Source organism: Chiloscyllium plagiosum, unplaced genomic scaffold, assembly GCF_037043375.1.
Source record: "Chiloscyllium plagiosum isolate Xiang-an unplaced genomic scaffold, Cpla_swu_hap1 HiC_scaffold_2, whole genome shotgun sequence".
NCBI classification, from domain to species: Eukaryota; Metazoa; Chordata; class Chondrichthyes; order Orectolobiformes; family Hemiscylliidae; genus Chiloscyllium; species Chiloscyllium plagiosum.
Genome location: NW_028270140.1, coordinates 37731828 through 37751356, shown reverse-complemented (window position 1 = coordinate 37751356; position 19529 = coordinate 37731828). Strand labels below are relative to the sequence as shown.

Below are 19529 nucleotides of genomic sequence, written 5' to 3'. Positions count from 1 at the left end.
TTAAATGTGCACCTGAATGAGGATTCCCAAAGTAAATGATAGCATGTTTGCCAAATTTGGAAGAGGATCCTAGAATTTAGTGAAGGTTCTCTTGGTCTTCCACTGGGTTGTTTTGGACAGAAACTGATAGAATTCCAAGAGGGTTGACTGCAAATTATATTGTCTGGTAAATTATGTTGGGAGAAAGTGAGGGCTGCAGATGCTGGAGATCAGAGCTGAAAATGTGTTGCTGGAAAAGCGCAGCAGGTCAGGTAGCATCCAAGGAACAGGAGAATCGACGTTTCGGGCATAAGGGCTTATGCCCGAAACGTCGATTCTCCTGCTCCTTGGATGCTGCCTGACCTGCGCTTTTCCAGCAACACATTTTCAGCAAATTATGTTGGGAGACTAGCAGGCAGGACCAGAGGAATTTCTAGATCTGAACAGTGACAGTTATCTCTTGTATGAAATACAAAATCACTTCAATGGTAGGGTGTCTATAAATCAGACCATACACTTTATTGTACAAATACCACAACATCACTGGAATTTACATAAGAAATTAGAAACCGTTACATGTAATGCTTAATTATACTGAACAGGCAAAAAAAAATCAAGGTCAGCTACAACACCATTGTCATACAAAATGTACAAAACATCTGATACTAACTAGACATGTTCTTGTGTTGCACTTTCCATAGTTTAACACTTAGTTTTAAAAAAAGTACCAATTTGTATTTTAAATTTTTTTAGAAGGAAAGGTTTTCTCTTCAAGTTACTTCTGTCATTGAAGTAGAGTGATTCTGTAAGAGGACAAAAGGAAAGCATTTGATAAATATTTCAACTGACAGAATAAAGCAATTTAGTTATGGTTAGAAACTGTGCAGACTGCAAATGCATTTTGCCAGTGAGGTTTAAACAGATTTAAAAAGTTTAAGTTAATTCCACAACAATTGAGCCAAGTAGGACTGGTACGCAAACCACACAGTCACAGTACACAACACCAGAGGCACCTCAACCATGGATGTAAAATTTGCAGTGTGCACGTGCAAAGGAGAACTATTTATTGACAGACGTGGACGGTACCAAACATCCTGCAAAGGGGGAAATGTTGTGGGTAAAAGTGGGATCCACAAACAGTACAACAGGCATTGAGTGTTAAAACAGACGGAGGTTAACGTTCAAAGCACTAGAAAACGGTGAGCCCCTAGCCAGGATTTCTTTTAATTGCTATGCAACAAAATTCAATCAATCTTTCATACTACTTCTGCTAAGGGTGATTTGTACAACTGTCGTGTGTGTGTGTGTGTGTGTGTGTGTGTGAGAGAGAGAGAGAGATAATTGTGGACCTTCAATTTATATCACGCTGGGATGAAATAGAAGTATTGGAAGAATCCTTGGTGGTATAATTATAATCCATTTTAACTATGCTGCAAACTAATCTATACAATGTGATGTTAATTCAATCAAGTGTAGCTTTCATTGGCCACTGTTTTAAGACTTTTACTTCTGGAAATGTATTGAAAATATTATTAAATGGTTAAAAAGAAGAGTCCTTGAGTCATTGCAGAATTTGAACACAAGTGTCAGGTCTTGGAGTAGAGAGCAGCCATTTGGCCCATCATGCCTGTACTGGATCAATGAATAGTAACGACTAGTGAGGTCTATCGTTGACTCTAAACCCTGTACTTATCCCTCCCAGCCACTGAGACAGACAGAGGCAGTCATGAAGAATGGTGACTTATTTTGAAACACCCTTGCATCGTTCCAGTGACCAGCACAGAGGAAAATGGAAGTTAGTTTCAATCTTGTGAAGAGGATTCGCTAATGGAAAAAGTCAAGTCTCAAAGTGAAAACTAACAAAGGTGGACCTCCATTCATCATGAATAATGGTGGCCTTCCAGATACATTCTTGAAGTGATACCTCCATATCATGGTAGTGCACACTGGGGGTTCGGCCTCATGTTCTCAACATATGCTGGTGTCAGCCAAGGACACTCTCTGAAGGATTGTCCCTCATCAACAGATGAGGGAGAGGTGTTTGTGGAGAAATGAAGATGGAGAACCATTTTACAGTTGACAAATTCTTTAAACATCACCTCTTTGTGTAACGCCAACTAGAGGCCTCTAAATTCATCACCAGGCATAGAATAAGGCATTTAATATAGACAAAATAAACTGAGTCAGTCCTGGTTAATTTGTTGCATCAGGTGAGGCGTAGAAGGATCAATGAGTCTTTTTTTGTTTTAGTGGGTGGCTAAAAGTGGGATTAAATAAACTTCTCTTGTGCAACTTTGCCAGGTAAAAGAATGGTTCCTCTATTGTTGAATTTTTTTTTTTAAATTGCTGTAGATTTTCAATTGCTAACCCACCCTGCCACATGCTATCAGGGACTGACATAACACATAGGAGGGCAGGGAAAATGCATCTTGCCCTGAGCAAGATGGCATTCGCATGCACACTCACGCTCCCCCTGCTTTCATTGGGAGATGAAAGTACCCATGTGAATCATCTCTGCGACCTAATCACCTGAAACAGAAAAAAGTTCCTGCCTCAAACTTGTGAAACTTTTTACAGAAAAGTCCAACATAAACAAAGCTGGTCATTCATCACTTACCTGTTTAGTCATCTAGTTCCTCTGATTTATAATTGTATATCTGTGTAAGTTTCAGGGGCATAGATTTGAAAGCAATTGGTGTTGGTATTGATAGCACTTTGGTCAAGTACAAGATGACTTGATACAGAGTGAAGTTCCCTCTCTTCTTGACAGAAATGTGCCTTGTTCCTATTTCAGGGCCAGTAACAACCTACTACATTAGCTTGCAAGATATTTTGTGCTACATATTTGTATCCAGTGTGATTAGATTAGATTACTTTACAGTGTGGAAACAGGCCCTTCGGCCCAACAAGTCCGAAGCGCAAACCACCCATACCCCTACATTTACCCCTTACCTAACACTATGGACAATTTAGCATGGCCAATTCACCTGACCTGCACATCTTTGGACTGTGGGAGGAAGCCGGAGCACCCGGAGGAAACCCACGCAGACACGGAGAATGTGCAAACTCCGCACAGTCCGTCGCCTGAGGTGGGAATTGAACCCGGGTCTCTGGCGCTGAGAGGCAGCAGTGCTAACCACTGTGCCACTGTGCTGCCCACCAATTTTGATGTGTATCAAAATTACCTGACAGCATCTCACTTAAATCTCAACACTGTTGGATTTAAGCACAGGCCCTATGAATGAACAGTGATTTACCATCCACTAGTCACACCATTCTAGTCTGGAACCTAATTTCAAAAACTCAAGTTTCTAATTTTAAAATAAGTGCGGGGGAAAAAAATCCTTATGTGGAATGCAAACAATATGTTAGTCATTACACTCATAGTTTGTGAAGATTTGTAGCTCGGGTGCTCGTTGTTGTAGTTCTGTTCGCCGAGCTGGGAATTTGTGTTGCAGACATTTCGTCCCCTGTCTAGGTGACATCCTCAGTGCTTGGGAGCTTCCTGTGAAGCGCTTCTGTGGTATTTTCTCCGGCATTTATAGTGGCCTGTCCCTGCCGCTTCCGGTTGTCAGTTTCAGCTGTCCGCTGTAGTGGCCGGTATATTGGGTCCAGGTCGATGTGTTTGTTGATGGAGTTTGTGGATGAGTGCCATGCTTCTAGGAATTCCCTGGCTGTTCTTTGTTTCGCTTGCCCTATAATGGTAGTGTTGTCCCAGTCAAATTCATGTTGCTTGTCGTCTACGTGTGTGGCTACTAGGGATAGCTGGATGACAAGCAACATGAAGTTGACTGGGACAACACTACCATTATAGGGCAAGCGAAACAAAGAACAGCCAGGGAATTCCTAGAAGCATGGCACTCATCCACAAACTCCATCAACAAACACATCGTCCTGGACCCAATATACCGGCCACGACAGCGGACAGCTGAAACTGACAACCGGAAGCGGCAGGGACAGGCCACTATAAATGCCGGAGGAAACACCACAGAAGCGCTTCACAGGGGCTCCCAAGCACTGAGGATGTCACCTAGACAGGGGACGAAACGTCTGCAACAAAAACTTCCAGCTCGGTGAACAGAACCACAGCAACTACACAAATCTAATGCAGGACAAGGAGGGGGGAGATTTTTAATTTGTCATGTGATATATTTGCAAGCTTTTTCTTTGTGTAATTTTATACAAATGCAGAAAAGATATCCCCATTTCTTCTATTTCACTCGTATCCAATAATAAACTAACAAACCAAACTAATCAATATAGACTTTTTTTATAGTTCAACAACGCTGCAAAGGGCTGCTGAGTATATTTGCATTGTAATAACACTTGCTGAATATCAATAATCTCAAATCGCTAAACTTGTACTGAACCAGAATAATGGACAGGATGACAACCCTAATGGCTCTGAGCCACGCACTTGTATGGGCTGGCCACTTCAACATTGCTACTGCTATATAATGCAGGCAAAAATAAGTCTCTGGTCACCTCTCCCTTGCATGAAATTTAAACTAACTTCATTCACAGGACCCAACTGGTGCAATATAAAGAAACGTCAGAATATAGGAACAGAAGCCATTCAGGCCCTCCAGATCATGTGTTCCACCATACAATTACCTCATAGCTGATCTTTACCTTAAATGGTATTTACCAGTTTTAATCCCATAATCCGTAAATATCCTCACTTGTCAAATAAAGTAGCAATCGTCATCTGTTTTGAAATTTTCATCTGATGTCCAGCCTCAAGGTTCCAGATTGCAATGAGCTTTTTGCATGAAGGAATGTTTGCAGAATGGTTTAGCACCAACTTTTAGGTTCTCACATCTTGTTCTAGACTTTGTTGTCCAAAGAATAAATTCTGTTGTCACATCCAAATCAAATCCTTCAATCATCATAAACCCTTTTGAGAGAAATTTTTTGTGCAGCCTCTCCTCATAATTTAATATTTTTAGCCCGCGAATAACTATGATTAGGGTAAACAACTAAAATATAGCAATGCAGCACAAATGAACATGTTGACATTTAACAATGATTGATAGTTTTAGAACAAGTCTGTATGGTTCTGATTTATGCCAGACACTAAGGTCAGCTCCTTGACCGTGCCAACTTTGAGTTAGTCTAGCGACCCTGCCATGTAGACCAGGCAAGCAGCTCTGAGGTGTGGTCCATGTAAAACAATCAAGCACAGAGGCTCACTATGAACAGCGACCAAGGTGACGTGACCAAAAGCACACTAAAATGTAAGCTTGAAAATGTGAACAGTTGCATGGTGCCAGATTCACGTGGGACACTGGAGGAAGGCCGGCCATCCATCCAGGAGCAGCAGAGGGGGACAGACAGAGAGCAGAACCTCTTCCAATATAGGACTCATGAACCCCCTTGGGCTCGCAATGGAGCCCCCATCCCTGTGTCATTATTAAGCATATACCTCCTGGTGTGTTGGGTGTCTGGCTGGTCCTGGAAAATGACCCTGGGACGAAACACCCTCTCTCGGGGGGTTTGGCGATGTCTCCCACTTTGCTGTCATGCAGGCATTAAGGGAAAAAAGAGCCACGTTGTGAGATCAATGTAATCAATAGTAAAGCAGCGTGGTAACGATATTGCTTTGTAAACTAACTGCAGAAGATGTGCAATACTCTCCATGTTGGCTGATCCACAACAATTCTGCTTATTAAACTTTCATTTTCAGGAGTATGGATTTCTTTTATTAAGACTTTCATTTGGAAGACTGTTGAAATGCACTGAGATTGAGCCCATTTTGTGTCCACTCAAATTGCCAGTTTGTTGAAATATTGATGACAACAGAATGTTGACACTGAATAGCTCTCTGGTGAATACCTTGTAAGCATAAATTGGAAAATAAGCATGGACCATTCAAGTTCACTAAAGTGTCATTAAGTCTAGTATTCGAGCAACAATCCCTTGAGAGAAGGGCAGCTAGGACAATTAGCATCAAACCTACTGGGAATATCATCAACGTTCATGAATGGAACCAATATAACTAAGAATAGAGTAATTGGCCTCGATTTATTAGGCCAATTGGCCAGTGTTAATTCTGAGCCTCCTTCAAAGCTTCCTCTAATTCTTGTCAGAACCCTCTGCTTCCCCTTTGTAATGTTTATCTAGCTATCTATCCCTCGGGCATGATCAGACTCTATTTTATCTTTTCCCTCAAGGAAATTCTCAGCGCTAGCATCTTGTAAAACCATTTTAGTGCCTCTCCAAACCCTCATGTGACCAGAACAGTGCTCCAAGTGTGGTGTCTCAGAGATTCAATGAGAAATTAGCATAATTCTTCAGTATTTTTCTGATAATTCATGTATTGCTACTTCAAATGATTTGTGGACTTGCTCTCCAAGAACCCTTTGTCCCTCCACTCAAATTTAGGTTTTGCAAATAATGTGGCCTCTTTAACATACACCAAAACTTAACTGTCACTGACTTGTTGAAATCCATTTTTGAATTCCTTTCACATTCCATCTTTCCTGGTTGCTTCCAGAGATACTTTTAAGTTTTAAAATAAGGATCATACTTGACTCTTGTTTTCCTTCTCATTGTGATGCTGTATTTGTATTCCTCACACCACTATATTTTTAATTTAGCATGTAAGTAATCATAGAATCATGGGTTGATGCTACACAAGAGCCCATTCTAATTAATCCCATTCCTTTGCCCATTGCCCAGAACCCCAAATTTGTTTTCCCTCCAATATTTTGATCAATTTCATTTCCAAATTTTAAGCATGAATCCACATTTATCATCTTTAGAGGCACTGCATTCCAAATCAAATCATTTTTTTTAAAAAGAAACTCTTCACCTCACATTTAATCTTTTTTTTGCTAACTGTCTTTAATTACTTATTTTGTCTGGGTTTTTGTATTTATTAAATCAATTCTTCAGTGTGCCAAACAAAAAGGCATCTGGCTCTACAAGTCATTAATGGATCAGTTAATGTGCCATGGATTGCCGAATAGTAAATATGCAATGAGTGATTTTGTAAGATGAGCAATGAAGCTAAATACTTGGATTAAGAGAGCATAAATATTTTGACTGAGCAACCCCATAGAATTCAATCAACAAATTTGTTTTATGGGAAGTACCTACAAAGATATTTTCCCTTATGACTTGGCATTACAATAACACCTTTAAACTGGATTTGGGATGGAAGCCCACATGGTTCAAGGTTTGATGCTTCCATGGGACCAATCTGCTGGATGGTTTGTTTATCTCTTCCTGGGTCTGTATTAAATGAGCCCTAGCATTTTAGATTTTCAGTTGAAAGTTCTTTATCTCAAGCCAAAGGCACAAGCCATGGTTAAAGTAGTAAATTCTGGCCCCTCAGGCCATTGGGAAATCAAATAATGAATAAAAGATTTTGGGGTTTTCTTATTTTTTTAATCTTAGTCTTGATTTCCACCTCAACTCCAGCATTTTGTCTCCATTATTTGCTTTATCAAATAACTTTATTTGACTTTTTTTTTTGGTTTTTCAGTCCTCTCCCTTTTTTTCAAATAATGGGTTTGTATGCTTTTGCCAGTGCTTTGATCTCCCCAGTAGTAAGAGGAACCCAGACATGGAGCCAAGCTGGTGATTTGCCTTGGTAGAACTATGGGGTTGACTGGGGACTGTGGGATTCTATTTTTTTTCTCTGCAGTCGAATCTGTAAACTGATCCATGCTTCCTGTGCTTGAGTTGAGCTGAGCTTGAGTATTAAAGGAACGTAAACAAATGCTACAGAAGTGGTGAAAAACTGAGCAGGGAGGATGGCCTAGATGCTTTGAATACCTGTGCTGATAGTCACCTTTTAAAGGCTATTTTGACCTGGTTGTTTTTTTTTGAAGGGACGAGTGAAAGGTGGTAGGTGCCGAAGTGTTTAGGGATCTAGTCTGAATCAATGTAAAGATCCTTTAGGTTTTAAAACTATTTAACAATGAAAGGGGAGTAGCCAGTTCTTCCAGTTCAGGTTTTTCTAACTTTTTCAAATATAGCTATAGCAGCAACAGAAGTGTTTGAGTTCAGAAGTGTTGCAAGCTTTAGTAAATGATTCCTAACTGACTTTCTTGGAAATCTCTCTAGATGTTGTTCCCTCCTGCCTGTAAAAATCTGTTTGAACTTTCTTTTTGCCATGTGGTGTTTATGGGATTTTACTATATTGGAACAGTTATTTAATTGAGTTTTTCCAACAGTTGTTCTAAATTCTGCTTTCATTTTATTCATGTTTAAACATTAGTATTTAAAATTGTTTTGCTTAAAGCTGAGTGGTTTTACCTGTTGCATCACACCTGGAATGCTGATTTCACATCTACCTTCAAAATAAGAAAACATTAGGGTCTAGGTTACCTTAAAATATTGAGGGGGTCTGGCCTGTCCATAACACATGTATTATACTCCCTTGCTCCTAATACATTTTGGAAACTATGGTTATCTCCACATTACTCTGCTGAAAATCAATATAAAACATAGATGCAGAACAACCTCGCTTATCTGAAAGAGGTGGGCAGGGAGTACTTTGGATAATTGTTCGGATAACTGATCTGATCCTAAACAAAGGAAGCTATACTGAACATAAGTACGTTTTAGAAAAAGCAAGTTTAGAGTTTTTTCATTCAATTGATAAAATGTGTACAAACACTTGATTGCTTAAAAATTTATGGTATTTTACAAAACATCACTAAATAAAAATCACTTGAGGTGGAGGTCGGCTATCATTTTTGGAAGAAAACATCTAGTCGCTCTTGCTTGAGGTGTTTGTTTCTTTGTTTGTGCCAGCGATGACATTTTGCGAAGATTACATCAATTTAACGGCATTGAACATTGTCTTGTGTTTCATACCACTCTGTGGAAAGTTGCAAACCATCAAAAACTTCATCATTAATTGGGACTGGAGGTGGTGTCAGTATCTGATTTTTTTTTTCCCCTTCTCATCCACGGCGTCCGTACTTTCCCGCTGTTCTTCTGTCACTGTTGATTTTAATCTGATCATCACGGAGTGTCTCTGTTCCAATGTCACTGTCACAGTTTACCCAAGCGTTAATCTCCGCCTCGACGGAGTCTCCTAATCCCAGTTTTCTGCAGTTCTGTGATGTCAGTGGTTACCCTTTGACCTGGACAGCTGTCCTTTTTGCTGTCTCTGCTACCAACACAAGCCATGGTACAAACTCTGACTGCCAATGGCTTGATGTGGTCCCAAGGTTCAGCGATCATGAACAAAGCGTCTTTGGCTATGAATGGCTTGATTTGCAGCAACGCTTTGTCTGCATTTTTGTCTTCGGCATGCAGCATTTTACTATGATGACATTTCTTCATTATTGCGATGATTCCGTGATTGAGTCGCTGTTACTTTGAAGTGGTTTTTGGTGGTTTAAAAACAAACATTTGACAGCTCCATCTGACAACTCTAATTGGCTGTCTTTCATAATGTGTGACCGTGCACTGTTAACAAGCAGAAGGGCACGTTGCTAGAGTTCAACAGTCGCTAAATGTAATCTGACAGCAGGTACAAATCTTCCTGAAATCAGGATGAAAAACGTGGATATGTCATTCACACCTTGTTTTGTGATTTTGTACTTCACAGGAAATGAGTTCTTGTCGGTATCGGGCATTATTCTAATCCACGTTGCTTCAAGAACTGTGACAAGTGCTAATTTTGAGTGTCGGCACTGACGCAAAGAAAAATCATAATGTGATCCTTCTGCACTTTGTCCTGACACCTGCTTTTCCGCAGTGGACGCAAGTGTTTTGTCCGGCAGTGCACGTCAAAACAATCCACTTTCATCAGCTTTGTACAATTGTTCAAGATCATTATTTTCTTCAGATGGATTGTAGTTTGTCTGAATTCTTCCACAGTACAGTAATCCATAGACTGCTGCTGTCCAAACTGCTGAGTTGCTTAATGCCGGTGATGATCTTTTGACACGCTGTAACCAGCTCGATGATACGCTGTGATCAGATTCTTGTTTTGCTTCGCTGGTGTGGATTCATTTCTGGAAACTGGCAGCACTTAGTTATTTATTGTAACGATGGGCTAGGTATGAGTCCCCTTCTCATGCTGCTGTGAACACCATTTAAAAAAAAATACAGCTTGGTCAAGTTGTTCTTTCTAGCTTCATGGATTTTCTCCTTTAATGCATACAAAGTTACTTTTTTAGGTTGATAAATTTCTCAGTTGCCAGTCTTGCTTTCTTGATGTTGGACACTGTTGTTTTTCCAATGTTATACTCCTCCTTGTGCAATCTTTGCCTTTTCACCTCCATCCAGATCCTGTAAAATCTCTTCTGTTCGATTGTCAAAGCTGTTCGCTTTCTCTTCACAGACATGGTAACAGCAACGACCTCTCACTTATAACACATACATACATACTAGGAACAAAGTCATCGAGTGAATGAAGACTCAATTTTTTGCCATTCTTTTAAATCCTTCATGTCAGTCATTTTTGTTAAAATTATTTTAAGTCTAAAGTGACCAACTGAGTTCAAACTAGAGAACTGTAAACAAAAGACTCAATCGTCTGACTGGTGTGGGTAACACCTCTTTGAAACGTTTTAATGGGACCTTGAGGTTCAGATAATCCAAAATTTGGATAATTGACATTCAGATAACCAAGGTTGTTCTGTATTCAACTTTCATTCTCTCACGCTGCTAATAAGACAACTCATGTCTTTTAAGCGGCTTAATGCATCCACTTGTAATTGAGACATAGTTGTGCCAATTCAAGGATTTTTTTATTAAACACTAATCGACAGCCACCGGTTGATCAGAGAAACCAGGCTCCGAGCTCAACAAAGCATCTCTCCTCTTGCCTGGCACTGGACAGGAAAAAGACAGGAAAGTTGTGAAGTTTAAGTGTTCTTTGGTTAGATTGCTTGTGGACAGCCTTCTTTTCATTCTAGTTTCTTAACATGAGAAGAGACGACCTGTTTTGAAGACTACCATCCATTGAGTAACAATTTGATTTGTGTGGGTGAAAGGGCCAACCCCTATTGATTTTTAAAGTGACTCTGATGAATTGAATAGCCTACTGTGAAGGTAGGGTAATAAAGCAAAGCATAAAGAGGGGCATCTGTGTAGCTTACCTGTGCACTCAATGTTTCAAGTGGGCTTTCCACCCGAGGGAATGTCATCAATGGCACTCCATGTGGATCCTCGGGTTTTTGTTTAACAGATGTGGCCTGTGTTCCTTTGAAGTTGTGAACGACACACGTTCCCTGGCAAAAAAAATGCAGATTAGGGTCAGGAACAATTCGATTGGAATATGTAAAGACTACTTCAAACCAAGAGCTGTGGAAAGAGTTGCTGCACTGTTTTGTGAGGAAAAAGTTACCAGAATACAGTTTATGCTCCATAGCTGGGGGATAGAGGTCAATGATGCCACTGCATTGGATGGTGTGGGAGTGTGCAAAGTGAACTCTTGCCCAGTGACAATTTGCTGATTGGTTCATCCAGTCAGGACTTGTGCTGTCTGGTTCCTGAGCAGGTGAATGGTTTTTAGGTTCACAATGGAAAGGAGAAAAGCCTCTGGATCACAACATAGACAAGAGGCTGAATCTTGTGGTTTTTTTTTTGGAAGTTTGTTGCTGTAAGGTCAAGCAAGTCTTTTTTTCACTGATCTTACCAAATTCCTCATTTAATTATCTACCCCACCATTATATGGCATATCTCTAATCCAATTTCTATCTCATCTTACCAGCCACTATTGCCAGAACAACACTCCAACACATGGGATATCTAAGACATCACCAGCATACCTTGCACCCAGATTGTCTTTTATAGAACGCTTAGGTACCCAAACAAGTACGGTCAGTCTGGAGCTGCTTGCACAGTTTCTGAACGTGTTAGGTGGGGAAATTGGTGCCATGCTTTACAGGCAGGGGTCCTACAAGATGGGGTGGAGCCAACATGGAATTTGCATCCTTCAGGATTGGCAGTGGAGGACACTACCAGTCTGCCCTGCAGTTAGAAGTCATGTTGGACCAGTCTCTCCTATCTGGACGAATACCCAGCAAGTAGGAAGAAGATCAACATTCTTGTCTACTCAGCCAGTAAGTGCCACCATCTTCTCTGGCACTTAGCCACCATACTCTGACACTATTTTGGTGCAAATGAGCAAAAGAAACAGCTTGTCCCCCACTTTCTTCTCCCACAATGTCTCTATCCTTCTGGAAGGAAGCAGCCTGCAATTGGGCAGAAAGAGTCCATATGGGTGGTGATCACCTGATTATTCAGCTCCTCATCCCTTTATGACCAGAGGATCTTGTCTCTGCACACCTACCAAGGCCTGGATTGGTACCAGAGGCTGTTTTAACTGACTATGTTGGGACTAACTACCTAGGACAAGCTTTCTGACTTTGTGCTGAACAGTGCATCAAGACAGTAATAATTTGAGCCTGGTATCACTGGTTAAGTATGTGAAGTACAAAACAGTAAGGCAGGGAAGCTAAGCATCCAGGTGAGGGTCAGTAGTAGTCTAACAATGAGTGAAGAACTTGGAAATACTGCCTGGTCCATTCCATGAGCAGTGTGTCTCTGAGCATGGTGTCCTTGCTGCAGCATTACAATGAGAATTGCTAGTGCGGCATTGAAGTGCTGATGTGACCTGTAAGTCCAATCCAAATGTGCCATGATGTTGGTACATGGATGCTAATAGCTATAGAGGTAGGTGTATGAAACTGCCCATGGAGTGTACACTAAGATATTGGTGCCTAGTTTCTGACATGCTGGTTTTTTTTGAACAAGCAGCATGATGAATGTACTAAGCACTTGCTCTGGTTTCTGTATCAGGTTTTCCTGGCATCAAGCTCATTTGGTGAATTTGGCAAGGTGGGAAGTGATCTGGATTGTGTTTATCTACTAAATCTTGTTGTCAAATGTGATGTTTCTAAAGTTTTGTAGGGAAGACCAATGTTGCACCAGTGACCTGAAGAACCGGGTAGACCCCTTTTTTTAACTAATTCATGATCTCTATTTCAGATGCCTCTTGTCATTCCTCAATACATGGCAGGCTTCACACATTAAGCTAGAAATGCTTCCCTGTTCCCTCTCCTCCATTTTGGGACTTGAGGAGATCACTGTATATCCTGAATGTTGCCTCGCCCACGGTTGGGTTGGGTTGTCTTCTCGTCGTCTTTCAACAATTAAGTAATCATGAAGAGAATTATCAAAGGGAAAGAAACAATTTGGCAGACCTTACCCTAATTTTAGGAAAAGTTTGCAAATGGAGGTGAAAAGCAAGCATATTTATTTTTAAAGACCATCATTCCAAAATAATTATGGTTACTTAAACACATGGTAACAATTTTATTTTATGATCAGAGTATCAACACTTTCCTATTTTTGATCGAAGTTCCTCCATTTTTATTATAGTAAATATTCATTCTTTCATGGACATGGAGGAAAAAACTTTGTAATCTGGTCATTTGCATGAACTAGCAAAGTTGCATCTACCATTAATATGGATCAGACCTTTACTTCAAATGTTCTTACAGGAAAATGAACTAAAGATGGCCATTAGAGCTTAAAACACTTCAATTTGAACTTCAATTTTCACCTTTCGCACTGCCACAATGTCACCTGACCACCCCATGACTGAATTTAAATCTAGACAAAAGCAGGAATAGACTAATCACTATTTTCATTCCCAGAGATTATGCAGCCTCTGGAATGTAGTGGTCGATGGTCAGTAACACAAGGGAGATGGACTGCCTGGGATCAGGATTGTATCATATGCCCATAGAGCAGACTTGTGGTCATTATGATCTCTTGGGTGAGCTTCAATTGTTCGATGCCATTGGAGTGAAACCTTTGAGAAATGTTGACTGACCCTGGGTTTCTCCTTTTTTTTAAAAAAAAAATTTATTTTCTCTTCTTTTTTTTTCCTTTGCCCCCACCACTTGCTCATATAGCAGAAGTGTTTGGTTACAATGCTCTGACCTGGACTATTTTGGTATAAAATATGTTTGGACCAAATGATCTTTCCTGTCCATTGGGTATTTGTTTTAATGTTGGAGTGCAGGATGTAGATCTGCTGTTACGTTGTCAAATGGGACTATTCCTTGTCTGTTGGCTGGGCAAGATTACAGTGAACAAAGGATTGATTGGTAGCACAGTAATTATGACAATTCAACTTGACAGGCAGGAGATGGTGCTATTTTTGTGCTTTTATTAAAGACTGCAAAACAAATAGACAGCCAAGAGCAATGTTTGCTCAATTCCTCAGATGGAGGGAGCTGGGAATGTGAAACAGGAAGAGAAAACAATCCTCTCTAACCTTGGTAGAGGTAAGGTCAGTGGTGGGAGGATCTTGCTAAACTTAGGGTAAAGTATCAAGTTGCTGTTGTACTTCTTGCTGCTCCACTGACAATGGGGAAGCATTAGACACCACAAAAGGCTATTTGACCAGGGAAGCTACGTCTACAACCAGCAACCCTGATACGTCTCAGCCCCCGCTAGGACCAAACATTTCAGTGGACATGTGCATTTTAAAGTCTAACTTTTTTCCTTTGACCAAGCCACCCAGCAGTGGAGACTTTCAATTTGATACATCTGTATAATTTCAGTGCTAAAGATAAGATGGACTTACCAAAAACAATGCTACTGTGCTGCCCAGTACAAAGCCTGCAATCACATCGGAGCAATGATTGCGATATTCAGATACTCTGTTCAATCCTGTTAAAAAAGCAGCACACAGAGCCCCCAAGCATAACACTGGTTTGGCTAACCTGCTGCTTTTGGTCTTTATTGTGCTTGTGATGTACATCTGAAACAGAATGATGTCACACACAGATCAATTGCATGGGTGCACTTACCTAGGCTTAACAATTTTTAAAGGTCTGTGCAAAAATAATTAATATGGATCCCAATGTAAGACTTCATTTATAAAATGGGGACTACCATTCAGAAGTGCTTCCTTAGCAATGAAGAGCTTCAGGATCACCAAAGGGACTAGATAAAGGCAAGTACCTGCTACATTCCCAGTTAAATCTCAATCAGCATCCTTGGCTGAGAGCCCTGTCATCCATTAGTGTATTAAGACAGCTATACTCAATGGGAAACAGTGCTTGATAGCTTTTCTTTCATCAATTAAGAAAATAGATTTAATGATCTCTTAAGTGATGCAAAGATTCAAGAGTTTATTGATACATTAAAAGCCTAACAATTTTCCAGGACTGTCACAAACAGTACTTTTATGAATGACTTTAGTTTTTTTCATGAATGTCAGCATTGCTGGCAAGGCTAGTATTTGTTAATCAGATTAATGATCCTTGAACCAAATAGTTTACTTGGCTATTTCAGAACTGTTGAGAGTCAATGTTTACTGAATTTGAAATCACACAGGCCAGATCAGGTAAGGATAGCAGATTTCCCTCTCTGGAGGATTTTAGTGAACTAACTGACATCTTGACACTGGTAGTTTCATTGCACCACTTCCTAACACTAGCTTTATATTCCAGATGTATTAACTGAATTATAAATTCAGTAGCTACAGTTGCTACCTCTAGATTACTAATTTGGGCCTCTAGGTTATAAATCTAGTTACATTAACACTGAGCTTCCACCTTCACACCTGAATGTCTGTCTGTTTTATAAAGATTTTCCATACTACTATTCCAGTATGGATCACTGGTTCTGTATGGAGTTATCACTAAGTGAATGGGCATGACTTGGTATGGGATGGTATGCCATGAAGGATGGGTGGTGAGGTGTAGATTCTTCTCAAAAGAATGAGATGCCATGGAGGTGGATTGGGAATCAGAAACACCTTTATGAACTTGCCTTTTTAATACTCCTTCAGACTGTAATTTCAGATGGTGTAAACCACTAAGTCAAAGAAAATGGCCTGACTGACTGTGTTTCAATTCTTAGGGCGGGGTGGTAGAATGGTAGAATAGAGGATGTCTACCACCCACAACAAAGCCAATCCAGTTGAGTGCAGGGTGCAGAGGATGTGAAATAAACTAACATTGGGAACCCTGGAATCTGGTCCCACCCAGCACTCTTTTCCAAAACTTCCTGAATCTCCAACAGGAAAATCCAATATAAAAAGCCCATTATTTAATTGATTGCAAGCAAAACAACATTCAGCTCACCCATGTATGCAAAGAAAATAAAACTCAGTAAAGCTTAAAGAAAAGCACCAACAAAGATGAATTGTTTTGTACAATATCTGCAAGATGGTTTATTCATTTGTTTCAGCAAACAGTACCAATGTTTGACCACTAGAAGGCATGATGTAGGCATGCAAGTTCAGTAAGCGAGATAAATCGCTCCAAGTCAGTTTTTGATGCCTCTGGATGTAAAGGAACTCAATGAAGACATTTTTAAAGAAATTTAACAACAATGACATGCAACTCTAGCTTAGGAAACTATTTTAGCCCTAAAACCACAGTCAATATTTTAAGTCAGAGCCATCATTTATAGATGTTCTGAGGGGTGAGAACATTTTTGGACACTGTTTGTTTATGTAACTTTATTTGCAAAAACCTGGGTGAGAAACAAAATTTGCAATAATGTTACAGCACGCTTGGCTGAGAACTGATATCTTCCATTCCAGATAGAGATTTTGCTAACTAGTGACCGCAAGGTAGATGGTAGATTGTACTATGCAGTCCAGCAGGCGATTTGTGAAGGGATATCTGTATAACACCACATACAAATGTAAGAGTAAATCACTTTTACAAAATAGTTTAATGTCAAATGCCAATCTAATTGGGTATGAGCAGCTTTTTATAAATTGTGCTTTAATTTCATCTGTGGAGCTGAATTTTTATGGGCACTTTGCTACTTACAATATAGTGGTACTGATTGAAAATGCACAAAAGCAAGCATTATGGTCCCTGCAGTTTTACAGCAGAGTGATTTCTTCAATCTGGAACCTTTTTAAAAAAAAAAACTGATTAAGACAACACTGCTTTCCTATTCTCCTCTAGTCTGGGTCTGCTGGTGGTCCCTGACACACAGAATTCCTGTAATTCCTAAATATGGTTAAACAATGATTTCTCAGTATTGTTTAAATAAACTGAATAAATCTCACTATCGTCTCCTGCATCAGTGGGCAAGAAACACTTGACCAATGATGCTTGCATCCCTTTAACAATTGAAGTGCTGTGAGCACCAGTCGACAATAAGGAATCATCTGAAGGATACCACTTCATTCAAAATGTCAACTTATTTTTCATATTTTCTCACTGCACTTCTCCTGGAAAGTGTTATAAATACTTTACTTCCTGTTTTTTATTTCCCTTTTGCCACTCGAGTCCAATGAATCATCAGAGTTCCATCAACAAAGCCATTTATTCTAACAGCAATGTGAAGGTCTGAGTGCCAACCATTTGTGGTTGTGATAGAGTGCCACTACCAATGTCATTCTTATCATACTTGACATGGGCCTTTTAGTTGTCTGTGGGAAAGGATGAGCCACAAATGTCTCAGTTAACAATTAGAATATCTTTTCCTAACAGGATGTGGTTTATTACAGATCACTAACTTAATACATTAATTCTTATGCATCCTAATTATTACTAAGAGGTTAGACTAGGGGTAGGGATAATAAACATGAACCCTGACCCAAAGAGTGTCTCTTCCCCCTGCTGCAAGCACATTTGGGCCTCGAGCCACAGCTCTGATTTATTGGGGCCCCTTTTTTTGTGCCAGGTCCTGGGTAAGACCTTTGAGGGTACTGGGTCAGACCCAAACTGCTGTCTGCCCAAACTGAGCAAAGTGCTCCACCCAGTGGCTGCTTTGCATCAGAATCTTTGGAACTTCAAATTTAGTTCATTTGACAAGATCATGGCTGATCTCCTCTCAGCCTCAACTCTAGAATCCTTCAACTCAATAATAATTAAGTAAATTAACTTACCAGCATCCACTGCATTCAGGGTTAAGGGTGGGGGGGGGGGGTGGTGGGGTGAGTGAATTCCACAGATTCATAATTTGTTTGAGAGAATTTCTCCTGTTGCAAATCTGCTACTTCTATATCCAAAAGAGATGAGCTTTCATTCTTGATTACCCTATGAGGAAATATGTGTCTTTGTCGATTCACCTTTTAACATCTTTTATATACCTCAATTAAATCACTATCCACAAATGTCATAAGGTATAAGCCTAAACTGGTTAATCTCGAAGATCTCCTCTCTGGAATCAATCCTAGAATATCCTCTTAACTGCCACCTGTGCAACTATCTCTCCCCTCAAGGGGACCAAAGCTGTATGCCATATTACAGATGCAGCCTCACCAATGTCTTGTACAACTGCAGCAACGCTCCTTGCTTTATGTTCTCCTCTTTAGCAATAAAAGCTCAAATTCCATTTGCTTTCGTTTTATTACAGGTTGAGTCTGCATACCAGTTTTCTGCAATTAAATACATCCCTCTGCATTAAAGTTTCTTTCCATTTAGAGGATAAATTGCCTTTCTGTTCCTCCAACCAAAGTTGATAACCTCACTTACCCACATTTAAACTTCACTTGCCAAATTTTGGCATATTCACCTAACCTATCCCTATTCATTTTGTAAACTTATTTCCTAAATTGCAATTGTACTTTCTCACCTATTTTAATGTCATCTGCAAATTTTGGATACTGAATTTTCTGTCCCTGCATCCAAGTCACTATTATAGATCGTAAATAGAGTTGGGCCTAAGGACTGAACTGGGTAATTCACCAACTCCGTGTCAGTGTTAGAAGCTCTGATTCCACATCATCAACTCTGTTCCTCAAGCAAACAGCACTCATTATGAACAACAACTGGGTCCACTGGCTGCCATGTCATGCAGTTACAACACATTGCCTGGCCCTGCATCTCTATTTTAATTACTCAGTCCTTCATTAGCTTACAAACTGAAGACCAGTATTACATTTGATATCTGTAGAATGTTTCTTCTTTTTACCTTTTCAATTTGAAAGCAACTCATAGTCAAATCAGTAACCCAAAAAACCTACAGTTTCCCTGTGATGCCACTGTTTTGTGCTGACACCCTGATCTTGGGCTTCAATTTATCCAGCTAAAGACTTTACAAGTTACGAAACAAAAAAGCAAAAAGGATCTTTTATCCTTCTGCACCAAATTCCACACTGCTTTGAAATCCCAGAAGGGTGTACACACACTCAGGCAATGTCTCATTGCTTGTGAAGTTTGCTGTGAAGTTAATGCACTTTGTTTCAGTCGTGTTTAATTGGCTCCAATAGGGATAACATTGAGAGACAGAGTTGAACCATATAGTTGACTGTCTGTTTCATGTAGCAGCAATCACTGATTCACTGCTAGTCATCCTGCTAGCAACTGTTGTGCTTTTTTTTTTATAAAAATTCTTTAAACATTGTTCATTAACATTCATAGCCATTTATCGGCATGTTCCAAGAATGAAATTTCAATTTGCATTGACATTGCCAAAATAAACTTTTTTTAAAAAAAATTCCTCCTTGGACTAATGCCACCAAGTGTTAGAGGATCATGCTTCTGCAAGTATTACATTCAAAGGTTAAACAGTTAAAAATACAACGTGCCATTTTTGACCATGTTCGTATCTCCACTCCCAGCTCGCCAGATTCTAACTTCACCCTT

At 39.9% G+C, this 19529-nt stretch overlaps 1 protein-coding gene across 6 annotated transcripts in view; it reads right to left on the bottom strand.

Annotated features, from left to right (window-relative positions):
• Positions 1-473: 473 nt before the first annotated feature.
• plppr1 (phospholipid phosphatase related 1) overlaps positions 474-19529 on the bottom strand; it is a 119130-nt gene continuing 100074 nt past the window's right edge. For 2 of the 6 annotated variants that reach the window (XM_043715660.2, XM_043715616.2), the window contains 4 exons: positions 14552-14728; positions 11049-11180; positions 5405-5496; positions 474-782 (listed from right to left, as the gene is read on the bottom strand). In XM_043715660.2, coding sequence (XP_043571595.1) covers positions 764-782; positions 5405-5496; positions 11049-11180; positions 14552-14728 — 420 coding nt within the window. In that variant the 3' untranslated portion in view covers positions 474-763. Of the gene's footprint in view, positions 783-2445; positions 2509-5404; positions 5497-11048; positions 11181-14551; positions 14729-19529 lie in introns of all 6 variants that reach the window. The other 4 variants (XR_015760096.1, XM_043715642.2, XM_043715651.2 and 1 more) reach the window with 4 other exon arrangements.